This window comes from Lolium rigidum, chromosome 5 (assembly GCF_022539505.1).
Source record: "Lolium rigidum isolate FL_2022 chromosome 5, APGP_CSIRO_Lrig_0.1, whole genome shotgun sequence".
Lineage (NCBI taxonomy): Eukaryota > Viridiplantae > Streptophyta > Magnoliopsida > Poales > Poaceae > Lolium > Lolium rigidum.
Window position 1 is genome coordinate 51,849,018 of NC_061512.1, and position 23,807 is coordinate 51,872,824.

Here is a 23,807-nt window from a genome sequence, read left to right on the forward strand (position 1 = left end):
AATTATTTCCCCGTTGATTTTGTTGTTTTGGATATTGAATGCAATGCTTCATGCCCTATTATTTTGGGAAGACCGTTTCTTAAAACTGCAGGTGCTATCATTGATATGAGAGATAGAATAATTCGTTATCAATTTCCACTCAAAAAAGGTATGGAACACTTCCCTAGAAAAAGAAAGAAGTCACCTTATGACTCTATTTATAGGAAAATTTATGGTGTTTATGATCCACCTCTTGATAATACTTGATTTGCACCCTTTCTGCGCCTAGCTCAAATGCGTTAAAGAAAAGCGCTTATGGGAGACAACCCATATTTTATTTCTGTTATTTTTGCTTTGTTGAGTCTTGGAAGTTATTGCTACTGTAATGACCTCTCCTTATCGTTTTTATTTCGTTTTTGTGCCAAGGGTAGCCTCTAATAGAAAGAAAACAGTGTTTGGGGTATTTGCAATTCTAAAACAGATTCTGTGCTGGTCACGAAAAAAAATTCTTAAAAATCGCTAGAACGTTATTTTGAGCTGAAATTTTTTGTGCTTATGCCCCAGTATGTTAGATAACTTTCGTTAGTTTAGCATTTTTCGATTTGAGCAACAGAACTATTTCTTTAATTACGATCTCTGTCTGCTGGTCTGTTTTGACAGATTTCTGCCATGTTTTGCATTTGCGTCTTATGCTTCGTCTTTTTGAGTTATTTTGTGAAAAAAGAGCTTTGGAAAGAAGTAGCTACAGTATCATATGTTAAAATGAGTGTTTGATATGTGCCATTACTGAAGCCTTGCTGGTTTGATATATTTTTATTTGCACTAATGTTGCTAATCAATTGTGCTGAGTTTTATGTGAAGGCAGTTTTCAAGTGTAGGGAGAGAAGAATGATGCAATAAGATGAAGCATGGACAAGAGCTCAAGCTTGGGGATGTCCCCTGGAACCCCCCCCCCAAGAAATATCCAAGAAGTACAAGCGTCAAAGCTTGGGGATGCCCAAGGCATCCCCTCTTCATCCACAAAAAGCACGAGGTCATTTTTCAACACGCTATATTTTTATTCCTTCATGTGATATGTGTTATCCTTTGAGCGTCTTTACTTTTTGCTATGTGTTTAATTTCAATAAAGTTGGATCCCATCATTCATGTTTACTTTGGAGTGAGACACGCTCCGCTGTTTTGCATGTTTATTTTGGAGTGAAACATGCTCCACTGTTATGCATTTTGCGTTGGAGAGAGACACGCTGCACTTTTATATTTATTTGAGTTTCAATAGCTCTCTGGACATTTACTTTTTTTTCATATATGAGAGTTGTTTGGTTTCATTTGGTTGGCGTTGGAAGCATGAAAAAAGTTTTATGTGTATGTGATGCAAATGGAAGCATTTTTTGACTGTGGCATAGTTATTTTTGCATATCTTGCTAGATGTTATTCTCATGATGAGCTTGTTAATTATGTTTTCATTATGATTAGTCTCAAATACTGAGAGTGTTTAGTGTGCCATTGAAGGTTTCATGCATTGTTTTTAGCATACAATAGAAAAACATAATATTGTGGTATATATTCTCATGCGAATGTTTTTATTTGGGTCGACTTAGCTTCGCACATGTTTTGCAACATGTTATGACTACATTCCAGTCAATTCTTACCTCTGTGATCATTTAGTTTGCAACTCGTGTATCACTTTATGCTTTGATTAATATATTTTGTCGCTGTGCATGATTATGGCCAGTATGCTCTCTTAGTTGGCCGCACCCGGTCTTTTTCTAGCCTCCATTTGTGTGAGTATTTTATTCATGCATCCAACCACCAAAAACCAAATATGCCAAAGTGTCCACCATATATACCTATAAGTGGTATTTCATTGCCATTCCATAGTAGTTTGCTCGTGTGCTACCTTTAAATTTCAAAGTATTATATTTTTGTTGCTCATGGGAAAGTAGTCAAAAATGACTATTGTGCCTAACGTGTGTTCCTTGTGTAACCGTAGATCTTTTAAGTTGCTTGTTGTGTGAACCATTGAAATACTGGGGACGCCTCAGCGTGCTTTGCCGCTGAATATCATGTGGGTTGCTATGCATGTTCATCTTGTCTGAAATGAAGGAGATTACCCATGCAAAATAGTTTGAGTATACATTTTTGTTAGAGAAGAACATTGGGCCGCTAATCGAAGCCATGTATCATGGTGGAAGTTTCAGTTGGACAAATCCTCAATCTCTTATGAGAAAGCTTCTAGCAATAAAAAAATAAGAGGAGTCCATTTATCTGTTGCTAGTGTCATCCCGGTATGGATGTCCCAAGTTTAAGATGCTTCAAAAATGAGAAATCAAAAGCAATGCATCTCCTAGGACCTTTGTACAGGAGGCACGGGGGTACCCCTTTGTGATACTCGGTTAAAACAACATGTATGTGATGAGAGCTAATGGTGATCCGAGGTGAGTAGGACGAGGTGTGAGCACTAGTAGCAATTATGCATGAGGCTTGCAATTTAGAAGTAGCACTTTTGCACAACCCATATGCTTTGTACTTACCGTTGACATCATCCACCTCTCAAAAGTGCATTTTATACTCTTGTTGTTTCAATAAAAAGCTCTAGCACATGAGTGATTTTACTTGCCTCTCAAAGAGAGACCTTCTTTTACTTTTATGCTGAGTCTCCACTTTCTAGTTTATGCACCACTTATGAGAGCATAGTTGTCCTTCTTAGTTTTATGTGCATGGTCCCAAGATTTTATTGATTGATTCATAATTATGGTATTGCTTGTTCAAACTTTTTGTTTCTAGTCATCCTTATAATCTTTTAAAGGTGTCCAAGGATTTATGTTTTGCTCCCACTTATGGGACAAGCTGAGTACCACTTTATTATGTATCTATGCTATGCTCTTGACAATTACTTTGCTTTCCATGCACGTTATACATTTTCTTTTGTTTGATTACTATTTATGTTTTAGCATGGTTATTAAGTTTCATTGTTTGATTATATCTATCATGCTTATGTTAGGATTCTATGATTCCAGCTATGTTTGCTTTTACACTTAGATTGATCAAAGTAGTGTGACAACACGTCACCTCAGAAATTATTTGTTTGTTATCACTTACCTACTCAAGGACGAGCAGGAGTTAAGCTTGGGGATGTTGATACGTCCCAAACGTATCTATAATTTTTGATGCTCCATGCTTGTTTTGTTACAATTCTTATACTCCCTCCGTTTCAATCTATAATGCCTATAGATTTTCTGCATTTGTTTCATAATATAAGAGTATATCTACGTTTATTTGTAAAGAACCCCTTCAACCGATCAGCTGAATAGAAGAAAATAAGGAAACCGATCTGATCCCGTGCATAAAATCTGGGAACTGATTTACGGTACAACCTCCTATAGGCATTATAGACTGAAAATAAGGGGGTTTTGTGTTAAAAAATGACTTGCGCTAATTACCGTGTAGAAAATCTATAGGCATTATAGATTGAAACAGAGGGAGTATGTTTTATGTGCACTTTTCCACACTTTTTAGCATTTTCTGGGACTAACCTATTAACGCAGTGTCAGTTCCTGTTTTCTGCTGTTTTTGTGTTTCAGAAAAGTTGTATATGAAAGTTTCTCGGAGTTGGACGAAACAAAAGCCCAGAGTCTTATTTTTCCGGGACGAAGACGGAGCCAGAAGGACACGCGCAGGAGAGCTGCCACGTGGCAGTACATAGGGCAGGCGCGGCCCCACCATTGGCCGCGCCTGGCCCATGTACTGGCGCCTCGTCGCCTTGTTTGCTCCGCCCTTCCGCCTATTTATTATTCGTATCGGGAAAACCCCAGAGACGAGAGCCTCCATCCACGAAAAGTTCTGACGCCGCCGTCAGCCAAAACCCCAGTTCGGGAGGGTTTTGCAGTCCATCCCGGCACCCTGCTGGAGAGGAAAATCACCGCCGGAGGCCTCTACATCGTCATGTATTCATCCGAGGTGATGCATGAGTAGTTCTCCACAAGACCATGGGTCCATAGCAGTAGCTAGATGGCTGTCCTCTCCTTGTTGTGCTTCATGTATAGATCTTGTGAGCTACCTAACATGATCAAGATCATCTATTTGTAATTGCTACATGTTAGTTTGATGTGGATCCGATTTATAGAGAGATTGCTTTGGTTGAGATTATGTATTATGTTATTATGAGTTTGCATGCTCTCCGTTTCTAGTAGATGCTCTGGCCAAGTAGATGCTAGCGACTCCAAGAGGGAGTATTTATGCTCGATAGTGGGTTCATGCCTCTATTTAACCATGGGAAGTGACCTTGTTCCCTACAGTTGTAGATGTGCTGTTGCTACTAGGGAGAAAACAGCGGTGTTCTATTCAAGGGTAGTTTCATCGTTTACTTTACACACATTGCTTAAAGCGATAGTCTGTTGCTTGCAACTTAATACTGGAGGGTGTCGCGGATGCAATCCTGAAGGTGGATTATTAGTCATAGATGCAGTTGGATTACGGTCTATGTATATTGTTGTAATGCCCGAATACTTTCATAGCATGTATTATGCCCCAACCATTAGCGTAGAATCTCTGTTTGTCAATTGCCCATCTGTAATTTGTTTACCCAGCATATTTATTTATTGGGGAGGCACCTCTAGTGAACTGTGGACCCCAGTCCTTCTTCTTTTAATTGCAATCTTCTACAACATTTTTCATGTTCTGTTCTCTGCAAACGATTCTTCTTCCACATGGTTCGTTTAGTCCTTTGTTTCAGCAAAACCAGTGAGCTTGACAACCTCGCTGAAAGTTGGAGACAAAGTACTTGGTTGTTTGTGTGCAGGTCTCCACGTTGCTGCTGACGCCGGCAGTGCGCCCTCCCACGAGTTGGTTCGCAACACCTCGGGAGAGAACGTTTTTCTCCTACTGGTCGATAAACCTTGGTTTCTTAATGAGGAAAAACTTCCTGGTGTGCTCATCATACCTTCCTCTTGGGGTTCCACTGAACGTTGCGCATAAATTCACCTTCATCAACTCCGCGCTCAGCAAAGACTTTTTCTGGCGCCGTTGCCGGGGAGAAAAGCATCTCTTCTGCGAGGGGAGTCTCTCACTCTCAACTCTTTTACTTTGTTATTTTTTTGCTTGCATATTTTATTTTTATCTTGTTTGCATTTTATATCGAAAATCCAAAAAAATAGTATAGCTTTTATTTCTGTTGCTTGCATTATTTTTATTAAATGGCTACTCCTCAGAATACTAATTAAGTTGTGTGATTTTACTAGCACCAACAACAATGATTTTATTTGCACACCCATTGCTCCACCTGCTCCTGAAGCAGCTTTTTATGAGATTAAGTCTGCCTTGTTGAACCTTGTTATGAAAGAGCAATTTTCTGGTGTTAGTATTGATGATGCTGCTTCTCACCTCAACAATTTTGTTGAGCTATATGAGATGTAAAAATGTAAGGATGTAGATGGTGATATTATTAAGTTGAAATTGTTTCCTTTCTCATTAAGAGGTAGAGCTAAGGAGTGGTTGCTATCTTTGCCTAGAAATAGTATTGATTCTTGGGTTAAATGCAAAGATGTTTTTATTGGAAAATATTATCCTCCTGCTAAAATTATATCTTTGAGAAGTGATATTATGAAGTTTAGGCAATTTGATACTGAGCATGTTGCCCAAGCTTGGGAAAGAATGAAATCTTTGGTTAAAAATTGTCCCACTCATGGACTGACTACTTGGATGATTATTCAAACCTTCTATGCAGGACTAAATTTTTCTTCAAGGAACTTATTGGATTCAGCTCCTGGAGGCACTTTTATGTTTATCACCCTTGGGACGGCTACAAAACTTCTGGACAATATGATGGTAAATTATTCGGAGTGGCATACCGAGAGAGCTCCACAAAGTAAAAAAAGGTAAATTCTGTTGAGAAAACTTCTACTTTCAGTGATAAGATTGATGCCATTATGTCTATGATTGCAAATAATAATGCTCCTATGGATCCAAACAATGTCCTTTGGCCTCTTTGGTTGCTCAAGAAGAAAAATGTAGATGTGACTTTTATTAAGAGCAACAATTTTAATAATAATGCCTATAGGAATAATTTTGGTAGCAATAATTATAGGCCGTATCCTCCCAACAATGGAAGTGGTTTTAGTAACTCTTATGGTAATTCTTATAACAGCAATAGGAGTGCTCCCTCTGAACTTGAGGGTATGCTCAAAGATTTTATTAGTAAACAAACTACTTTTAATAAATCTGTGGAGGAAAAGTTTAGCAAAATAGTTCGCACACCCTAGGCGGGAGGCACTGGGCCGGCCCAGTAACTTTTCTCCCCTTTCTTTCTTTTTTTCTTCTCCTATTTCATTTATGTTTTGCTGAATATGAACAAAATTCGAATCTAAACTTTCTGATAGTTTTAACAAATTTAGAATCTGGACATTTTTCGAATTCCAATATTTTCGATTTGAACGGTTTTCAAATTTGAATATTTTTGAATTTAAACATTCTGTTTATATTTTCGCATTTGAAAATATTTTGAACAGATTTCAAATTTGAACGGTTTTCAGATTTGAACGGTTTTCAAATTTGAACATTTTTTAATTTAAACATTTTCTCAATTTGAACAATTTTAAAATTTAAAATTTTCGAATCTGAAAAAATATAAACAAAACCGAAAATATAAAATAGAAAAGAAAACAGAAAACAGAAAAAGAAACCAGAAAAGATAAAATAAAAAGAAAAACGAACTACTACAGGCTAAACAGATACAAATGGGCCTGGCCCATACCCAACCAGGGGGTGTTCGGTGGCCGGTAGCCACCGACCTGGTCGGTGTATAGGTTTTGCCGGTGGGCTGGCTTTGCGTCTTTGGGATCCCGGTGTTTGAAAGAATAAAGCCCAATGCTTTGTTTTCCTTCTAAAAAGAAATTGAAAGCCCGGCCTCTGCAATGCACTTTTTTTTATTAAGGATGAGGATATCTTCACACGAGTATCCTTGTACAAGGAGAACATAGAGCACAAACTAATTGTTTTTTTATAATACATCTTGAAAAGATGTACCAATCGTATAGAAGGGATACCAAAGATATAGAAAACGTCAAAGACGGTTTTTGTCATGTTACTAACAAAAGGTGGCAGCTACTCGCTTAGCAAGGCGTCACCTATCAGGCTCTCCCTTGATCTTCTCCTTGATCGCAGCTTGCGACGCCGCCGCTCCATTGAAGACCCGCGGGGCATGAGCGAGACGTCCACCAACCCTAAACTAAACCGAGGTTCTAATTTTGTCCTAATAGTTTCAATTTGATTCAACTTTTAGAAAAAATATATCAAATCTAAAACACAAAATTATTTGTATTAAATTAATCACTATATAGTTTAGATGCTGTAGAGATTGACACATCTTACTACAGCTTTGGTCAAACTTAAAGTTTGACTTAGAGAAGTCAACGGAGGGAGTACTTTGAGACATGCTATCCTGAGACTTTACTAGACCCCAGCCGCCCAATTGGGCAGCTCGATTTGCCACAAAGGATAAACCTAGCTCATGATCCTTGATACCAGTAAATCAAGAATTTGACAAGATTTATATGAGAAATTAGCTCTAGACTATGAGTATCATCATATATATGACGTGTGTGACTGTGTAATAGTGTTCTAGGGTTTTGCAATAAGCAAACAACGGGAATGCAACTCACGCAAGAGTGGCTTGTAAAGCAACAGTAAAAGGATGAAGACGTGGATGCATCCTGGTCGCCAGAGGCGGAGCGAGACAAGCCACTGGATAACCCAACATCTCGAACAGTGTTAATTCTTCAAAGACCGTCATGAGATAGAAAGCGGACTGACAACAAGGTATATATCTCATATTTTATAATGTCGATTCAAATTGAACAGGGCCAATTTATAGCTTCTCAGATGCACAACGAACAAATGAACAGGTACTCAGCTCACGCCTTTGTAGCTAATAACTGTGATTCTGCAATGACAAGTGAGCTGGGCTGCCCAGGTAATGGTTCCAAAATGGATGACGTGGAACTCAATGACAGCAATCAGTGGAGATCGTTGATCTGACCAGACTAGTTGCGGAGAGCACTCTGTGTCATGGATGTAAGCGATGGATGGATCCTAGCAGTTTTAAGTGATCGTGAAACACTTATTCCTTCTGAATATTCCTCACCGAGAGGCCATCTTGGGCGCAAGTCATACTGTAGCAGACAAGAAACTGGTCAGGGAGGATACTAGCAAAACAACCAGAATAAAACCTGCAAGTTCTGCATCAGATTTTAAATACCCAGTACAAGACAACGGCCTGATTCAGATGTCCCTACCATTCCAATGAAGGAAACAAGAAATCAGGGTGCTCATAGTCCCTAAAATAAATGTCCAAGCTTCCACAGACGTGCCAAATTCAAGTATTTGTTTTTCTAAGAAAAGCTAGTTCACCAACATTCTTCAAACCAAGTTCAATAATTTGACACATTTTATTTTGAATCTTCAAACTTTGATGATGATGGGATTACCATTGATTTTATATTTACATTCTTCATGGCATACCTTTTTATCCAAGTACTAACTATTTAGCTTTAAAAAGGAGCTGGTCATATCTAGATTAACAACAAAATAAATACATAATAGAGCTAAATAGTGCAATTTAATCACTTACTTACTTAGCAAACTAAATTTATAAGTTATATGTTGTTAATTTTGAACTAATCAAGTATGCAGTTGATTTTATCAACCTTGCATACTGCTTGTTTAGGTTACCTGCATATCATCAGGCTCATCAGCAGGAGGTGGATCTTCAAATCTACCGGCAACGAAGTGCTCGATACCGGTCCAAGCAATCATGACACCTATGCAAATAAAGGTGACAGGAATCCTTTGCTTGTTATTACAAGACAAACTGACAGCAAAGTTGGCAGAAATGGTCAGGATAATTCATGCACATGCTTCAGAATAAAAAGGGAGCACAGACTAGGGTTTAGACTGAAAACCAAGAACTATGCTGCGTTGCATCAAAGTTCATTTTGAATATTAAATGCTTTTACTGGTAGTGTGATTGAATATTAGTAGTTAAAGCCCATAGCAACAAACTCGTTACCATTGTCAGTACAAAGACTTGGGGGAGGGGATACGAGCTGTAGGCCATTCTTCTCAGCAATATGATTCAGGCGGGCCCTAACATACTGGTTAGATGCAACCCCACCTGAAACAACCTTTAATAATTGAATCGATTAACACACTGGATAAACTAAGGAAAGTAAATGAATATAACAGCAACGAGATATCTGTATTACAAAGTTTTTGATAGAAGGCTCCATCTTCAATGCCCATTCAACTGCTCGCTGGCATCTATCCTCCAAATGTAGAACAGCAACCCGCTGCACAAGTTTAAATTATCAGAAACTTAAGATAGTTCATGGATAATGAGTACAATATCCATGATACTGAACCTGGAAAGAGGCAGCAATGTTCGCTCTTAGTTGTCTATCTTCTTCTGTTGCAGATGAAATGGGGATATCATCTGTGCACCTACAATGGTATAAAAGCAGCAGCATAGTTAACTAATAATCAGAGCATAGCCATGCACCTGACCAGCTTGAAGTGATGCAAATTCTTCCTTCAGCAATAAATACATTAAGCATTATTACCCTCATTTATTTGAAACAAACTGATATATTTGGATATTCACCTTGCAAATGTTCAGTTTATCAACGCATGATTTATTCAACAAATTAAGGTGTCAACTGTTTAAAAGATGTAAGATGATTTCCATAACAAAATATTCTACAATGTTTTAAGCATCAGTTGCAATGTTGCATCATTATTCCCACCAGTATTGTTCTTCTTGTTTGGTCCAAGAGAATGCTACCACATACCTATGGCATTATTAGGACGAAAAGATTTCCAAATTCCAGTAACATGTAAATCTTGTTTAGCAAACATATCCACCGCAGAGCAGTGTACATTGTGTAATGAGTACGAATGTTCTCTAAAAAATGAACTTTGTGTGTTTGACATTTGGATACTAAATGGATAGTATCGCCGCCACAAGTTTCAAATTACAACTCCTACATGAAACAAATAAAAAATAAGAGTGAACTTTTAAGAATACTATTGAGAGTTCCAGATGAAGTTGTTTTTGTCAACCTTGAGGTGTAGTCTGAAAAAGAAAAAACACCAATAACGAATAAACAAGGAATAAACGACATGCTAAATGGCAAAACGCGAGGTTGTATTTACGACACCAGGTGTGTTCATGAAGAAGATGAAACAAACAGTGCAATTAATAGGAATGATATATTCATACATATTTCTGGATTCAATAGCCAATCGAACTTGAGTCTTGAGACCAGCATAGGAGAAATTGCAATCTTTGTGTTGTCGCATCGGAACCTGGAGGCAATATCATGTCAGACTAAGATTCATGGTGAGTAGACACCATTTAGCTCCACAGCTGCTGTGGAAAAAAAAAATACACCTGCAAACTTACTCTGAAATTAATAGACTTTGGATCACCTTCTAGGGCAAGCTCTTCAAGAGCAGGACCACCACCTTTCCGTATATCAAGACCCAACCATCTTGCTGACTTGTCATATGCCTCGCCAATTGCATCGTCTATTGTAGTCCCTAGTTGAACATACTCACCAAGGTTCTGAGCAAGAACAAGAAGATTGTGTCCTCCTGAACATATTACTAGTTAGCGAAACATCATATCAGAAAATTCAGCAAACACAACTGTGCCAGTGTCAGTATCAAAATTTGCATGTCTGCTACATTAGGACATATCATGCATGAACTTAGGCTGCTGTACTTTTGCATTAAATTATTTTAAACAAAAAAAACTCAGAAATTAGTGGGTGGAAACTTCATTTTGTATGAGTGAAGATATTTAGCATTTCAATAATTGCAATTAAGCATAGCATTATAGCTGGCTTTGGATTCCAACAGGCAGGAAAAGAATGAACTGAAATCTTCTATGGCATTATTGCTATCGTAATTTACAACTGTAAGCTTCTATGGAATCACGGATAATTAAGCTAGATCATGGTATAGAATGCTGAGACATTAGTACCTGAAATTAGAAGAGCCAAAAATGGGTAATCAAGGTCTTTTTTCACTAGCCTGACAAGGATCAAACCATATTAATCCATAATCCAGTGAATGCAATATCGCTAGAAGTGTGAAGAGGCAAAGCATGCTGCTATTTTTATGGTCATAGAGTGAGGCCTTCATTGCAATGTTTAACATATTTGAAGTAATTAAATTACGAATTTAAAGGACGTACCCAGTGCTGAGAGCTCCCGCACTGTGCGGGGTCTGGGGAAGGTGTTAGTGGCAAGTCTTACCCTCACGAAGTGCAATGTGAGGAGACCGCGACTCGAACCTTGGACCTCTCGGTCACAGGCGGTGAGGCTCTACCGCTGCACCAGGCCCGCCCTTCAATTAAATTACGAATTTCACATCTTAAATTCACAAGCCATGCTCCTTACAGATATGACACTGAGAAAGAGCTTGTAGACGTTAATATTTTCCTACTCAAAGTCAAACTGTAGCTTTTGTAGAGTAATCTTGTTCAATCTTTGGAGGTCATATCACTAAAAGTCGTTCAGTTTTCAGTTTTTGCAGGTTGTGCTAGACCTTGTTCAATGTCTTGATAAGTCCGTGACATACTGTAAGGGGGGAAACATAGTGTAGAACACGCGAATAGTTTGTTAAAGCAGATCCACACACAAATAAACACTTTGTGGATCTGGTTTTACAAGTTGCATGAAAACACCTAATCTTGTGTCCTTGAACAAAATAAGGAATCATATATAGCTTATTCTGTGTGATATTGAACTCATCAAATAGCGTGTGCATCATTTAAAGAGATGTCAGATTTCCAATGGTTACCTGGAAACTAATGCATGTGCCTCCATATGATGAACTCCAACAATAGGCAAGCCAAATACTTTTGCTATTTTCCTAGCTTTGTGAACACCAACTGCAATTTAGAGATGCCATTACACTCACATACAGAAAACAGAAGAAAAAAAAAAGAAGGAAATCCTATTTAGAAGCTTTAAGAAAAGTATTGCAGTCAGATAAACAATAGAACAGATAATAAATGGTTTGTCTCCAGGTTCAAGAGAGTCACACATGAAACAGAAGACACAATGGTCTACTCAGCGTGGTTCAAAAAAAAAAAAGACCATTTCTGATTGATTGAGTAAGTAAACCATATATGTAATAGGAACAAGTCCTGTTGGATTTGCTAACTAACGAGGAGATATTTCCCTATTTTATTAGCATGTGATAGTAAGCATCAGTAATCCATACATAATTTAATCAAGATCAGAGTAGCAAATAGAGGAACCTCTCAGGCATAGGCTGAGCCCTGGTCCAACGGTCACGGCCACAGCAGAAAGATCACTCTCTGACACATTTGCATCATCGAGTGCTTTCTGAACAACCTGCAAGACAAAGATGTAGAATCCAATTAACACAGACGTAGAAGAATAGAAGTCATCTATATCTTCTTAAAGGAAGACAAACCTTATCAATTGCAAGGGCATGGGCTTCTTCGGCCATCTTAGGAGCGACACCACCCCATTTCACAAGCAAATCTGACTTCCAAACACACGACAGTATGATCAGCAATGTGTAAACGATGCTGCATTTGCTAAAATTTCCTGAGCGGGGTAGAAGTAGACATGAACCATCTAGAGAGAACGTGAACTGAAACGCAAACCCTTACTTGGGAAGCGATCACTTGGCTGAGGATCTCCCCATCGCCTCTAACCTGCAACCAACCAAGCATCATAGAGAAGTGAGGTACTAAGGATAAAACCTAGAAGGTTCGACCACAAATAGAAGTGACTAGGCAGGAAGGAAGGGGGCAACGAACAAGCCACACCTACCACGGCGGCGGCGGTGTCGTCGCAACTGGTCTCAATGCCAAGCATGAGGAGGTCCCGGCGTGCAGGGGTAGCCACGGAGGCCATGGTCGTGAGGGAGCGGGGAGCAGGAGGGGTTGATGGGGAAGATGCAGGGGCGAGGAGACTGCGGAGAAGCAGACAGTGAGAGCGGAACGGTGTTGGTCGGGTTCGGAGGAGGAGGAAGGCGGCGGCACGTGAAACCGGAGGTGATAAGATCGGGAGAAGGGTGGACGCCATTTTTTCAGGCTCCCTTCTAGCAGGTGACCCTGCAACCTCAGATAAGAGCACAATCAAATACACGAACCACGCTCATTGTCCAACACAGAACAAATGATCCTCACTACCCAATACACATAGAAAAACTATCCATTTCGGTTATACTTCGTTTGTAAAGATGCAGATGCAGCCATGCAGGTCTGCTGCAATATTATTCCTCTTATGATTAGTGGGCATTTGCATATATTCCAGGAATATAATTTTGACAGCTTTGGCAATGTTTTATTTCTCCAGATTAACTGAAGCATACATGAGTTGTGCACTTGGGCAACACTACTGTACTTCGTAATAGGCACAAATAAACCTTGAATGAGCAATGCCTCGGTGAGTTTATGGACGGCCGTGCGTGCCTGTTAGAGAATAAACGAAAGAGCATACTTACTTACAGAAGCATGGGATTTGCAGCAGGCAGGAGAAAGAATCAGGAAAACTCGCTGTTCCTGGTCGTGCTCCTGCAATCGAACGAGAGAAAGGTGAGAAAATTTTCACAGGAGAAAAGCGTTCAGAGCAGCGGAGAAGCGCCGCTGCCCCGTGAGCTCAGGTCACCGCCGGCCCGCCGCCAACGCCCTCAGGCCGGTGCCGCGCGCCGTTGCAACGGAGAGAGAGAGAGAGAGAGAGAGAGAGAGAGAGAGAGAGATGAGATACCTAGGTTGGCTCTCCGGTGAGCTAGCTCCGGCCGCCGTGGCTGCCGTTGGTCCGGCCGCTGCCGCCGCAGCAAGAGAGGAGGAGACAGGGAGAAGATAGAATTTCTGTCGCGTGGTCTGCCTCTGTTACGAGCGGAAAAAGAAAGGGAGCTTGGGCCGGCTGATCGCCGATCGGACTCTACATCGGCAGATCGGTGGAAATTCCTATACGCCGCACAGGTCGTTTGCTGCGACTGCGAGCCCCACGCAGTATATGGGCCTGACCCATTGATCGCGGGTCTTGTTTTTCCGCCGAGGATTTGCAGTTTTCTGTCTGTTTTTTCTTTTCTGTTTTTTCCGGTCTTTCTATATGGTTTTTCGAGTTTTTATGTCTTTCAAAATTGTTCAGATTCAAAAAAATCAAAAAAATTCAAAAGTTCAAACAAAAAATATTCAAATTCAAAAAATTGAAGATAAACATTTTTAAAAAATATATGTTCACATTTGAAAAAAATTCAAATTTAAATATTCAAATTTTCACTGTTTTCCATGCCTCGATGAGGCACTCGTCCTCCCTCGAGCTCCACTTAGGTTCACGACCGTCGGCTTTCTTCGTCATCCCCACAACCGCCGCTGCCTTTTTCTTCTCCCCGGTGTAGGTGTAGGCATCATTTTCCCAAGGATCACCGTCATCCTCCTCCTCGTAGGCCTCGGCTTCCTCCTTCTTGAAGGAGTGTTGCCCCCTCCCCGCCGTTGATGATGTCGGCCATGATGGAGTCGGTGGCCTTGGGGCATTCCGCCGAATGGTCCCTGCGCACACTGGTTGTTGTTGCTTGCAACGAACTGCTGGAAGCCGGCCTAAAGAGGAGGCACACAAATGAAGAGAGTTCGACGAAGCTCCAACAATCCAGCAAAGACGGCGTTAAGGTCAACGATGCTAAAGATGTTGGGGTTGAACCCACCAAGCGGATTGAAGTCCTGGTAGCCGACGAGAACCGAGAGAGAGAGCTGCATCGTGTTGTTACCTTGGCTTTCTTGGAACACCGGCCCTAGTGCCGGCGATGCGCTTGACAGCGAGGGCGCTGAGACGCTACCTTGGCTCTCGCTCCTCCACGCGTCGAGGATGTACTGGCTAGCTTGAGGTGGTGGTGCCACCATCCCCACCATGACATTGTCCCTCTGCACCATGGCCGCCTCCGCCTCCATATCCTTTCACTGCTTCGCCTTCTGCTCCCTCTGTCGGCGACTGGTGTTCTCCACCTATATCGGCACCGCAGGCCAGAAGCCCACTCGACGTTATTCATCCCCTCCGACCTCTCCTTCTCGGCCTTCCCCTTCTTCTTCGGGGTGCGTCCACCGCCACACGGGGAGGCACATGCCTTTTCGGTGGTATGGCGGCGCAAAGGGGTCTCGTCTGGTTGGCGAAAATGACGGGAGTGGGCGGTGACGTGGGAGGGGAGAGGGGTGATGTGGAGGAGCAATGGAGGGAAATGGAATGATTTTGGAGAGAATGTTAGCAATGTCCCACCGACAGAGTTGGCCTGCCCGGGTTGGGCTCGGCCTGTGGGTGTTGGATGAATGGTGTTCGCGCCGGTGCAAAATCGGAATTGGAGGGTGTGGCTGGACGAGTTTTTTTTTTTTTTTGCCACCGGTGCCCCCATAGGCGGTTTGGGGGTGCCTGTAGGTGTGGCCCGAGTGAAGATGCTCTAAATACAACTTAAACTTTACTGTAACATTTTGTTGCGTAAAAAATGGAGTTACCCGAATCTGAAACGAGGTACGAGTGCTGCCCATGCTAGGGATGGTCCTTGGTCAGGTTCACGTGTCATGGTTGCGGTTGTTGATTCAGCCAGCATCGAATGCTCCACGGAAGGTGCTCCAAAGTATATACTGTACTATTATATATTTTTAAAATGATATAGTACTGACAGAGTCAGTCAAGCCATTCGTCTATCTTGACGCCATTTTTTCAATCCCATTGGAGAAGATTCCTAAACACGAACCAGAATAGTTGACGACTCTGCTTCGTGTTTTTCAGGCTTCGAGAAAGGAAAGGAAAAAACAGTGACACTGACCATCTAGTATGGTCTATCTTGACACCATTTTCAATCCCATTTTTCTTTCTTGGGAGAAACGAATAGTACCCAATGCTACACGCCTACCTCAATGATTGTCTATATATTTCTGCATCCCATCCTCCAATACTGCACACCTGATCTGTTCGCCACTCGCTCAACTCAGCTGCATTGCCCAAGGAGATCATAAAGCTGCTGTATTTTCTTGGTACACTACCTTTTCCTTCTCCTGGAGATTGCCAGAAATGTACTAGGTGTTTGCAGTCTATGTTTCCTTCTTTACTTCTTCTTGGAGTGCTGTCTCAGTTGGGAGTTTTTCAGGCTTCACAAGGAGTGAAGGAGATGAGGCTGTGGGTGGTGGTCACCTGGCTGTTTGTTTGCGGCGCAACAGCTCTTGCCGGCGGCGAGCAGCCGCTGTCGAGGATCGCGATCGAGAGGACGGTCCTCGCCGTCGACGACTCAGTGCATGTCAAGGCGTCCCCTTTGGTTCTTGGGCTCAAGGTTAGCTAGCATGCCCCCACTTCTGACAGCTCGTGTTCAACACTTGCAGAGTGATGTGATGGTTTAGTGGTCATCCTGCAGGGCGAGAACAGTGGATGGGTACAGGTAGAGTTCTTCCATCCGAATCCCTCCAAGGACGACTGGATTGGTGTGTTTTCTCCGGCCAATTTTAGGTAACACCATGTAGGCAAATCTATTGTAACACCTGAAATTTTCTTGTTTCTTGTGTGAAATCTCAGTTCTGCAACCTGTGAACCTGAAAATAGGACCCCAATGCTATGCACATCATAGGATTTGATGTTTTTCTCTATTTCTTTTTTGAAAAAAAAATCAGTGATGCAATCTGTGAGCCTGAAAATAATAGCCAGCAACCTCCACTGCTATGCACAGCACCTATCAAGGTTAGCATTCTCTTTCATGTTCCATTTGGCCGATTCAGCTCCCAATATAGTTCTATCCGGAGTCTGGGACGCTTTCATTTTAAACATGAACCTTTTTCTTTCATATATTCACTGCAGTACCAATTTGCAAAGTTCAAGAATAGTGGCTATACCAAGTCTGGGAAGGGAAACTTGAAGCTTCAGTTAATCAACCAGAGGGAAGATTTCTCATTTGCACTATTTTCCGGAGGCCTCATGAAGGCAAGGCTATATAGTGTTTTCTCTACTCTGGTATTATCTGAAAGTACACTCCTCTAATTCCCAACACTGACGAAAACCCACTGCTGTAACAGCCTAAGCTGATTGCTGTCTCAAACATGGTAACCTTTGCAAACCCAAAGGCGCCCGTCTACCCACGTTTGGCACAAGGAAAGTCTTGGAATGAAGTAAGCTTGCCTATAAATCAACCATTGAGATGACCTTTTTGAATTGTGCGGCTGTGTTTTTCACGAGAATATGCATTGTATCATTCTTCTGAATTCAACATGGAAGCTATTTACAGAAAATAGCTGTCTTCTGGTAATCTAAGGTAACTGTATTTGCACTATTGTAGATGACAATCACCTGGACAAGCGGATATGATATTAAAGAAGCAGTTCCTTTTGTTGAATGGGGTGCGAAAGACGAGCCTCGGTTTCTTTCCCCAGCCGGAACATTAACTTTCGACAGAAATAGCATGTGTGGTATGTCACTATTTGCATATTCTTCCTAGAGATAAGATCAACATTAGCTACTTGTAGTTCAAAATTAGACCGTCAACATAACTGAGTATCTGCTCATATGGTTTCTTATGATCATTTGTTTATCTTCCGAATCTCGTGACTAAAACACTTACTTCTGGCCTGCACATGTAGGAGCACCTGCTCGGACTGTTGGTTGGCGCCATCCGGGTTACATCCATACTAGTTTCTTGAAGGAATTGTGGCCAGATTCGCCGTGTGTGATCTATCTTGCCATTTTAAACTGTTTTGAACTTGTGATACATCTACTAAGAAATGGTACTTCTAAAAACTTGCAGGTATACATACAGGCTTGGCCATAGGTTACCAAACGGTACCAACATCTGGAGCAAGTTATACAGCTTTAAAGCATCACCTTATCCTGGACAGGATTCCTTGCAACAAATTGTCATATTTGGAGACATGGGAAAGGTACATTTTGTTTCCTGTCCATCTTAGTTTGATTTCATGTTTTGTGTAATAACTGGGCATATTTTTGTTACAGTAATTCTTCCGTCTTGCACTTTTTTGTCTTCAGGCAGAGGCTGATGGTTCCAATGAGTTCAATGACTTCCAACCAGGCTCACTGAACACTACAAACCAGATCATCAGAGACCTAGAAAACATCGACATGGTAGTTCACATCGGGGACATTTGCTACGCGAACGGCTACTTGTCTCAGTGGGACCAGTTCACCTCCCAGATTGAGCCAATTGCATCGACTGTACCATACATGATTGGCAGGTCAGTTTAGTATACCATTTCAGAGCGTCCTCTGTTTTTTCAAATGTATTTTTGTTTTATAACTACAAGGGCGGTGGAATTTCTGCAGTGGTAATCACGAAAGAGACTGGCCCGGAACTGGATCTTTCTATGGAAATATAGACTCCGGTGGAGAATGTGGTGTTCCTGCTCAAACTGTATTCTACACTCCTGCTGAGAACCGTGCAAAATTCTGGTATATGTAGTTCCTCAGTAACGGCATAACTCTTTCTTGTAAGATATCATCACAAAAAATGTACTGACAGACAATCTATCCTGCTTCAGGTATGCGACAGATTATGGCATGTTCAGGTTCTGCATTGCTAACACAGAAGAAGATTGGAGGCCAGGGACAGAGCAGTACAAGTTCATCGAGCAATGCCTGTCATCCGTCGACAGGCAGAAGCAGCCATGGCTCATCTTCCTGGCGCACCGTGTTCTTGGGTACTCATCCTGCACTTACTACGAAACGGAGGGCACATTTGAGGAGCCGATGGGACGAGAAGCGCTGCAGGAGCTATGGCAGAAGTACAAAGTCGATCTCTCCTTCTACGGTCATGTCCATAACTACGAAAGGACGTGTCCAGTCTATCAGGTATGTCTCTAGCTAGCATCTGCATCTGCATCTTATTGCATTTGCATTTGCTTTAGAATGATAAGGTCCAGTAAGTTTTGTTGCTGGTAATGCTGCTTTGAAATTCTAAAGCAAATGCAATAAGTTTTGCAGGCATATCATGTTACAATCTTATATATGTCATGTGTAAATAAATCCTTTCTTGGTTGCAGAGCCAATGTGTCGTCGCTGCATCGGATTACTACAGTGGTCCATTCATGGCAACGACACATGTGGTTGTCGGTGGTGCTGGTGCTAACATCGCAGATTCAGAATTCACCACTTCAAAAATCCATTGGAGTCACTTCAGGGACTTCGACTTCGGGTTCGTCAAGCTCACGGCTTTCAACCATTCATCCTTGCTGTTTGAGTACAAGAAGAGCCGCGACGGCAATGTTTACGATCATTTCACGATCTCGCGCGACTACCGAGATGTCCTGGCTTGCTCTATCGACAACTGCCCAAGGACTACACTAGCTACTTGATGGCGTGTGTGTCTATTGAGGATTACCTGGAATCCTCATGTAATCATATCACCGCATAGCCAAAAACGAAAAGCACCCCCCCCCTCCCCCACCCATGACCCACCCACCTTTTACCTCGGATGACCATGCTATGGCCGGTTTTGGAAACAATGTGCCAAACTTTTCGATTTTAGCCATGCAGTTTATTCTGACAAATATACCACAAAATGTGATGGTACCTCGCAAAGACACAAATGGATGGTGAGTGTGTTTCAGCAAATGACGGTGCCTTGTAGCAAATTTTCACATTTTTAAAACTAGGAATCCATGCCTATTCTAGGAATCTATTTCCTGAAAGTATAGGCGTTATGTCCGGAATTTTTCAGGTGAAGGAATCCTATTGGCATCACATATTACGAGGAGGCAACCTAAAATACAGAACTAAAATTCATATTCTGAAAATGTGTGAAATATTTAAATGTTTTGATTCTAAATATGAAATAAAATAAAATAAAAAGATATTATGTTTTTAGTTCTAGTCTTAGGACATCAGAGTTCAAGAAATCAAATTTCAATCTTAACTTTTTCTAAAATGGACTTTAAATTCACATGATTTCATACGGGTAAATGAAATTTTGGAAATTTAATTGTACTCCCTCCGATCTATAATATGTGTCGGGGCTTTAGTTTAATTTAGTATAAATTTGAACTAAAGCCCCGACACTTATTATGGATCAGAGGGAGTACATAACATAGTACCAGAGTATACAATAAAGCTCTCTACATTGCATTTTAAAGTACACATTTTTTTACTAGTATTGAGCTGCTATAGATTACAATACTAGAATTATATTGAAATTTTACTTGTATTTGGGAGAAATGGTTGGTAAATTTAATCCAACCACTCAACTAAAACTAGATAGAAGTTGAAATTAAAAGTTACCTAAAAGTTAAGTCGTAAATTCCAGCCCGATTACAGTACTTCTACGTCAATGCTAAATTATGACAGTATCAGTTTTTAGTTTTTCATCATTAAGTAGTGTTCGACCCAAACCCGGCAGCATGTATAGCTTAACCCACGACAAGGGTTTAGTATATCAGCACAAGTCCAACAAGTTCAGACCGCTGTACTCTTTTTAGGATAAGGGTCTGATTTGGATTCTTAAATACTCGAACTTTCTACATGTTAGGCTTTCATAATACAGCAGTTGACCAGAAGCATTCCAGCGCCCGGCGGTCTCTTCGGGCTTCCAGAATAAAGGTCTGCTTGGAATTCTTTAATTGCAAACAACACAGAAATTTCTACCTGGGTTGACAATTCGAGCTGAGGGCTTCCACCAGCACTTCTCCCATTGCACCACCTACACGCTTCATCAAATTGTCTGTATATTGAACGGTCTCTTGGCTCAGTGACCACGTACACTGGAACGCTTTCTCAAGAAATGATCTTCTTTGAATTCAAGAAAGCCTCGCGCTGCTCTGGGCTCAGCATTTCTCGAAGTTCTTCACCTGTTTGGTATCTCTTCTCCCTGCATACTTTGCGTTAGTCCTTCAAAAATAGCTTCACGTCATCCATCAGCATTTGCATCACATAATTCATGTAGATGTTACTTTGATTTGAGAGTTTGCAAATTATCATATCCATTCGATCTCAGATCTATCGTGGATATTATAGAACATTTACATTTCAAAGCAACTAATCTACGTGCTGCAGAATCTCGAAGCTGTTGGATAATTAGGCACAATTTCCATGATTAATTCCAGAATATAAAGCATGATGACAACAACTCGAACATACTAGATGCATTAATCAACATGAGTAGCAGCAGCACAAACAGTAAAGCATCCATCGCTAAACAGATCGAGATATGTCGCACGTACCGATCTGGTGGAGGTGGCGGTGGAGGTGTAGCAGATGATGTCGCAGCAGTAACGTTGTTGATGACAACGTTGTTGATGACAGGGACAACGGGTCGAAGTAGACAGCGTTGAAGACGATGGTAGGCAGCACCGCCCGACTTGGACGGAAGGCGACCCGTGATGAAGAGCTTGAGCGAGCCGCGCGAGCGCTTCCCAAAACCTAATTCGCCCTCTCCCGTACAGGATCGCAAGGACGAGTGGTTCCGGAGACCTGCTCTCCCGTTCGCCGATGCACGTCGGCGCGCGGGATGGAGTAGGCTACAATGGCGGCGCAAGCAGAGAGAGGTGGAAACCCTAACTCGTGTATTAGATGTAATTCTGCGGTAGCCGCTCAAGAAACCCTAGGCAGCGTGGGCCACACCCACGTCGCACAAACGTTTTGAGTCGGTTACAGATAGCCCACGATCCGGGAGCGACCCGAACCGACTAACTGCGACGCGTCCGTCTAGGACTCTGTTCGTTTTCCTGAGCTGCAAAAAGTAAGGAAAGTCTCGGCTCGAGGCTCAATCCACTCACCACGAGCGCGGCGCGCGCGTCGTGTCGTGTCGTGTCGAGTCGAGACGAGCGAGCGAGGAGGAGGAGGAGCGCGCGTGTGTAGCACTCCTATTCTCACTCACTTACTAGTGGTGGAACAACCCACCTTATAAGGTGGTCTAACTTCCTCCCAACTTTCCATGTGGGACTAAACTTCCCACCTCTTGCCACTCCCTAGTGAGCTGCCACCCACTTGGGCTCAAACTCACAAGGCTGCTACTAACTGGGCTTTGAGATTTATAGGGAAAATCTGAAATCTATTATGGGCCACCAAATGTGGGCCCAATATTTCAACAATCCCCCACCAGATCTCAAATCCCCATTTAGAGATTTACCAATACTCACTGCTTGTTTATATACCAGTGTTTCAGCGGAGACTGTTAAGTTGAACTTCCGTCTAGAACCTTAAGTTACATCCATTCACACTTGAACAATGGACTAAGCCTTGAATTGCAAGTTTTGCGTGAACAAGGGTTTCACTCAAAGTCATGACCAGTACATGGCTGCCAGTAGCCTACCCCGCGGGTGAAGCATATGCGTCATACTTCGTGGTCTCTTCATGAGTTTACTAGAGATCACCCAAATCTCATAGATTGCGACGTTTAACAATCGAACTCATATAGGTGTGTTATTTCAAGAATGCTCTTAGGACAGACATCTTTGCTAAAATAGCCAACATAAACACATTAAGGCTTGTTGCCAACCTGCCTTACAGAGAATTGAGAGTTGTGCATCTTCACATAGAGAGGGTTACATAATACTCTCCTCAATTAAACCACTAGTTTGTTCTTCCCGGAGTCCTAATTCACGGGATCTCCGATCACAAAGGTTGGGTTACCACTATGGTGTAACATCAACGGGTCTCAAACCCATCTCCTCGATGCACTTTCTATCACATTACGTGATAGTCCCTTTGTAAAGGGATCTGCCGAGTTTTTGTCTCGTTTGAATATATGTAATAGTTATTACTCCGGAGTTTCGCAATTTCCCGACGGACTTCAAACGTCTCTTGACGTGTCTTGATGACTTCGCGTTATCCTTAGAATTGTTCACTTTGACAATTACAGTTTGATTGTCACAATTCAAAAGGATTGCCGGAACAGGTTTTTCAACCACAGTGCAAGTCCATCAAGAGCTCACGCAACCATTCCGATTCAACAGTGGTTGTATCCAAAGCGATAAGTTCTGCTTCCATAGTTGACCTCGTCAATATGGTTTGCTTGCAAGATCTCCATGACACTGCGCCACCTCCAAAGGTAAATACATACCCGCTAGTGGCGTAGAGATCAGCTACATCAGAGATCCAATTCGAATCACTATATCCTTCAAGCACAGCTGGATGCCCCGAATAGTGAATCCCATAACTCATTGTACCACATAGGTAGCGCATGACCCTATCAAGTGCATGCCAATGATCGGCACCGGGTTTGACATGAACCTACTCAACTTGCTAACAAGCAAAAGAGATGTCCGGTCTAGTCGCGCTCGCTAAGTACATGAGTGAGCCAATAATCCGAGAGTATCTCGGTTGATCTACGGCAATCCTCCGGTTCTTGCGTAATGTCACACTCGGGATCATAAGGTGTTGGAGAAGACTTGCTATCAATATAGCCGAACCGGCTCAAGATCTTCTCAACATAATGGGATTGCGTTAGAGTAATCCCACTCTCATTCTTAATAAGCTTGATGTTCGAATTACATCGACTTCTCCCAGATCTTTCATATCAAAGCACTTTGACAAGAAAAGACTTGACCTCGTGTATTACTTTCATGCTTGTACCAAATATCAGAATATCATCCACATACAAACACAGTATAACACCTTCGCCCCCATGATACGTCTCCAACGTATCCATAATTTCTGTCGTTCCATGCTTGTTTTATGACAATACTTACATGTTTTGCTTGCACTTTATAATATTTTTATGTGTTTTCCGGAACTAACCTATTAATAAGATGCCACAGTGCCGCTCTCGTTTTCTGCTATTTTTGGTTCCAGAAAGGCTGTTCGGGCAATATT

General features: G+C 41.7%; 2 protein-coding genes across 2 annotated transcripts; one reads left to right on the plus strand and one right to left on the minus strand.

Moving 5' to 3' along the window:
• Nucleotides 1-7,900: 7,900 nt before the first annotated feature.
• Nucleotides 7,901-13,875, minus strand: LOC124652496 (probable tRNA N6-adenosine threonylcarbamoyltransferase, mitochondrial). The gene is made up of 15 exons (XM_047191508.1): nt 13,782-13,875; nt 13,523-13,588; nt 12,843-13,126; nt 12,680-12,724; nt 12,478-12,552; nt 12,299-12,395; nt 11,836-11,926; nt 11,015-11,064; nt 10,433-10,623; nt 10,250-10,335; nt 9,393-9,471; nt 9,237-9,320; nt 9,041-9,155; nt 8,704-8,792; nt 7,901-8,144 (listed from the first exon to the last, which is right to left on the minus strand). Exons 3-15 carry the CDS (start codon nt 13,095-13,097, stop codon nt 8,016-8,018), a joined length of 1,386 nt encoding a protein of 461 aa, XP_047047464.1. The 5' UTR covers nt 13,098-13,126; nt 13,523-13,588; nt 13,782-13,875; the 3' UTR covers nt 7,901-8,015.
• Nucleotides 13,876-16,176: 2,301 nt separating this feature from the next.
• On the plus strand, nt 16,177-19,361 carry LOC124654521 (probable inactive purple acid phosphatase 1). Its single transcript, XM_047193521.1, has 12 exons — nt 16,177-16,335; nt 16,417-16,508; nt 16,670-16,736; nt 16,854-16,976; nt 17,069-17,161; nt 17,329-17,458; nt 17,630-17,711; nt 17,794-17,926; nt 18,033-18,238; nt 18,327-18,452; nt 18,542-18,851; nt 19,043-19,361. The coding sequence occupies exons 1-12, from the start codon at nt 16,177-16,179 to the stop codon at nt 19,352-19,354; spliced, it is 1,833 nt and encodes a 610-aa protein (XP_047049477.1). The 3' UTR covers nt 19,355-19,361.
• Nucleotides 19,362-23,807: the final 4,446 nt, after the last annotated feature.

What these genes read in the sequence shown, in the direction of transcription:
- LOC124652496 (XM_047191508.1), bottom strand. Translation starts at nt 13,097, where the DNA reads ATGGCGTCCACCCTTCTCCCGATCTTATCACCTCCGGTTTCACGTGCC. An exon ending in CAAAGTCTATTAATTTCAGA is followed by an intron (nt 10,336 to 10,432) that starts GTAAGTTTGCAG and finishes TATTGCCTCCAG; the next exon opens with GTTCCGATGCGACAACACAA. An exon ending in ATGAGCCTGATGATATGCAG is followed by an intron (nt 8,145 to 8,703) that starts GTAACCTAAACA and finishes TGTCTGCTACAG; the next exon opens with TATGACTTGCGCCCAAGATG.
- LOC124654521 (XM_047193521.1), top strand. Translation starts at nt 16,177, where the DNA reads ATGAGGCTGTGGGTGGTGGTCACCTGGCTGTTTGTTTGCGGCGCAACA. An exon ending in TATTTGGAGACATGGGAAAG is followed by an intron (nt 17,927 to 18,032) that starts GTACATTTTGTT and finishes TTTTGTCTTCAG; the next exon opens with GCAGAGGCTGATGGTTCCAA. An exon ending in GTACCATACATGATTGGCAG is followed by an intron (nt 18,239 to 18,326) that starts GTCAGTTTAGTA and finishes GAATTTCTGCAG; the next exon opens with TGGTAATCACGAAAGAGACT.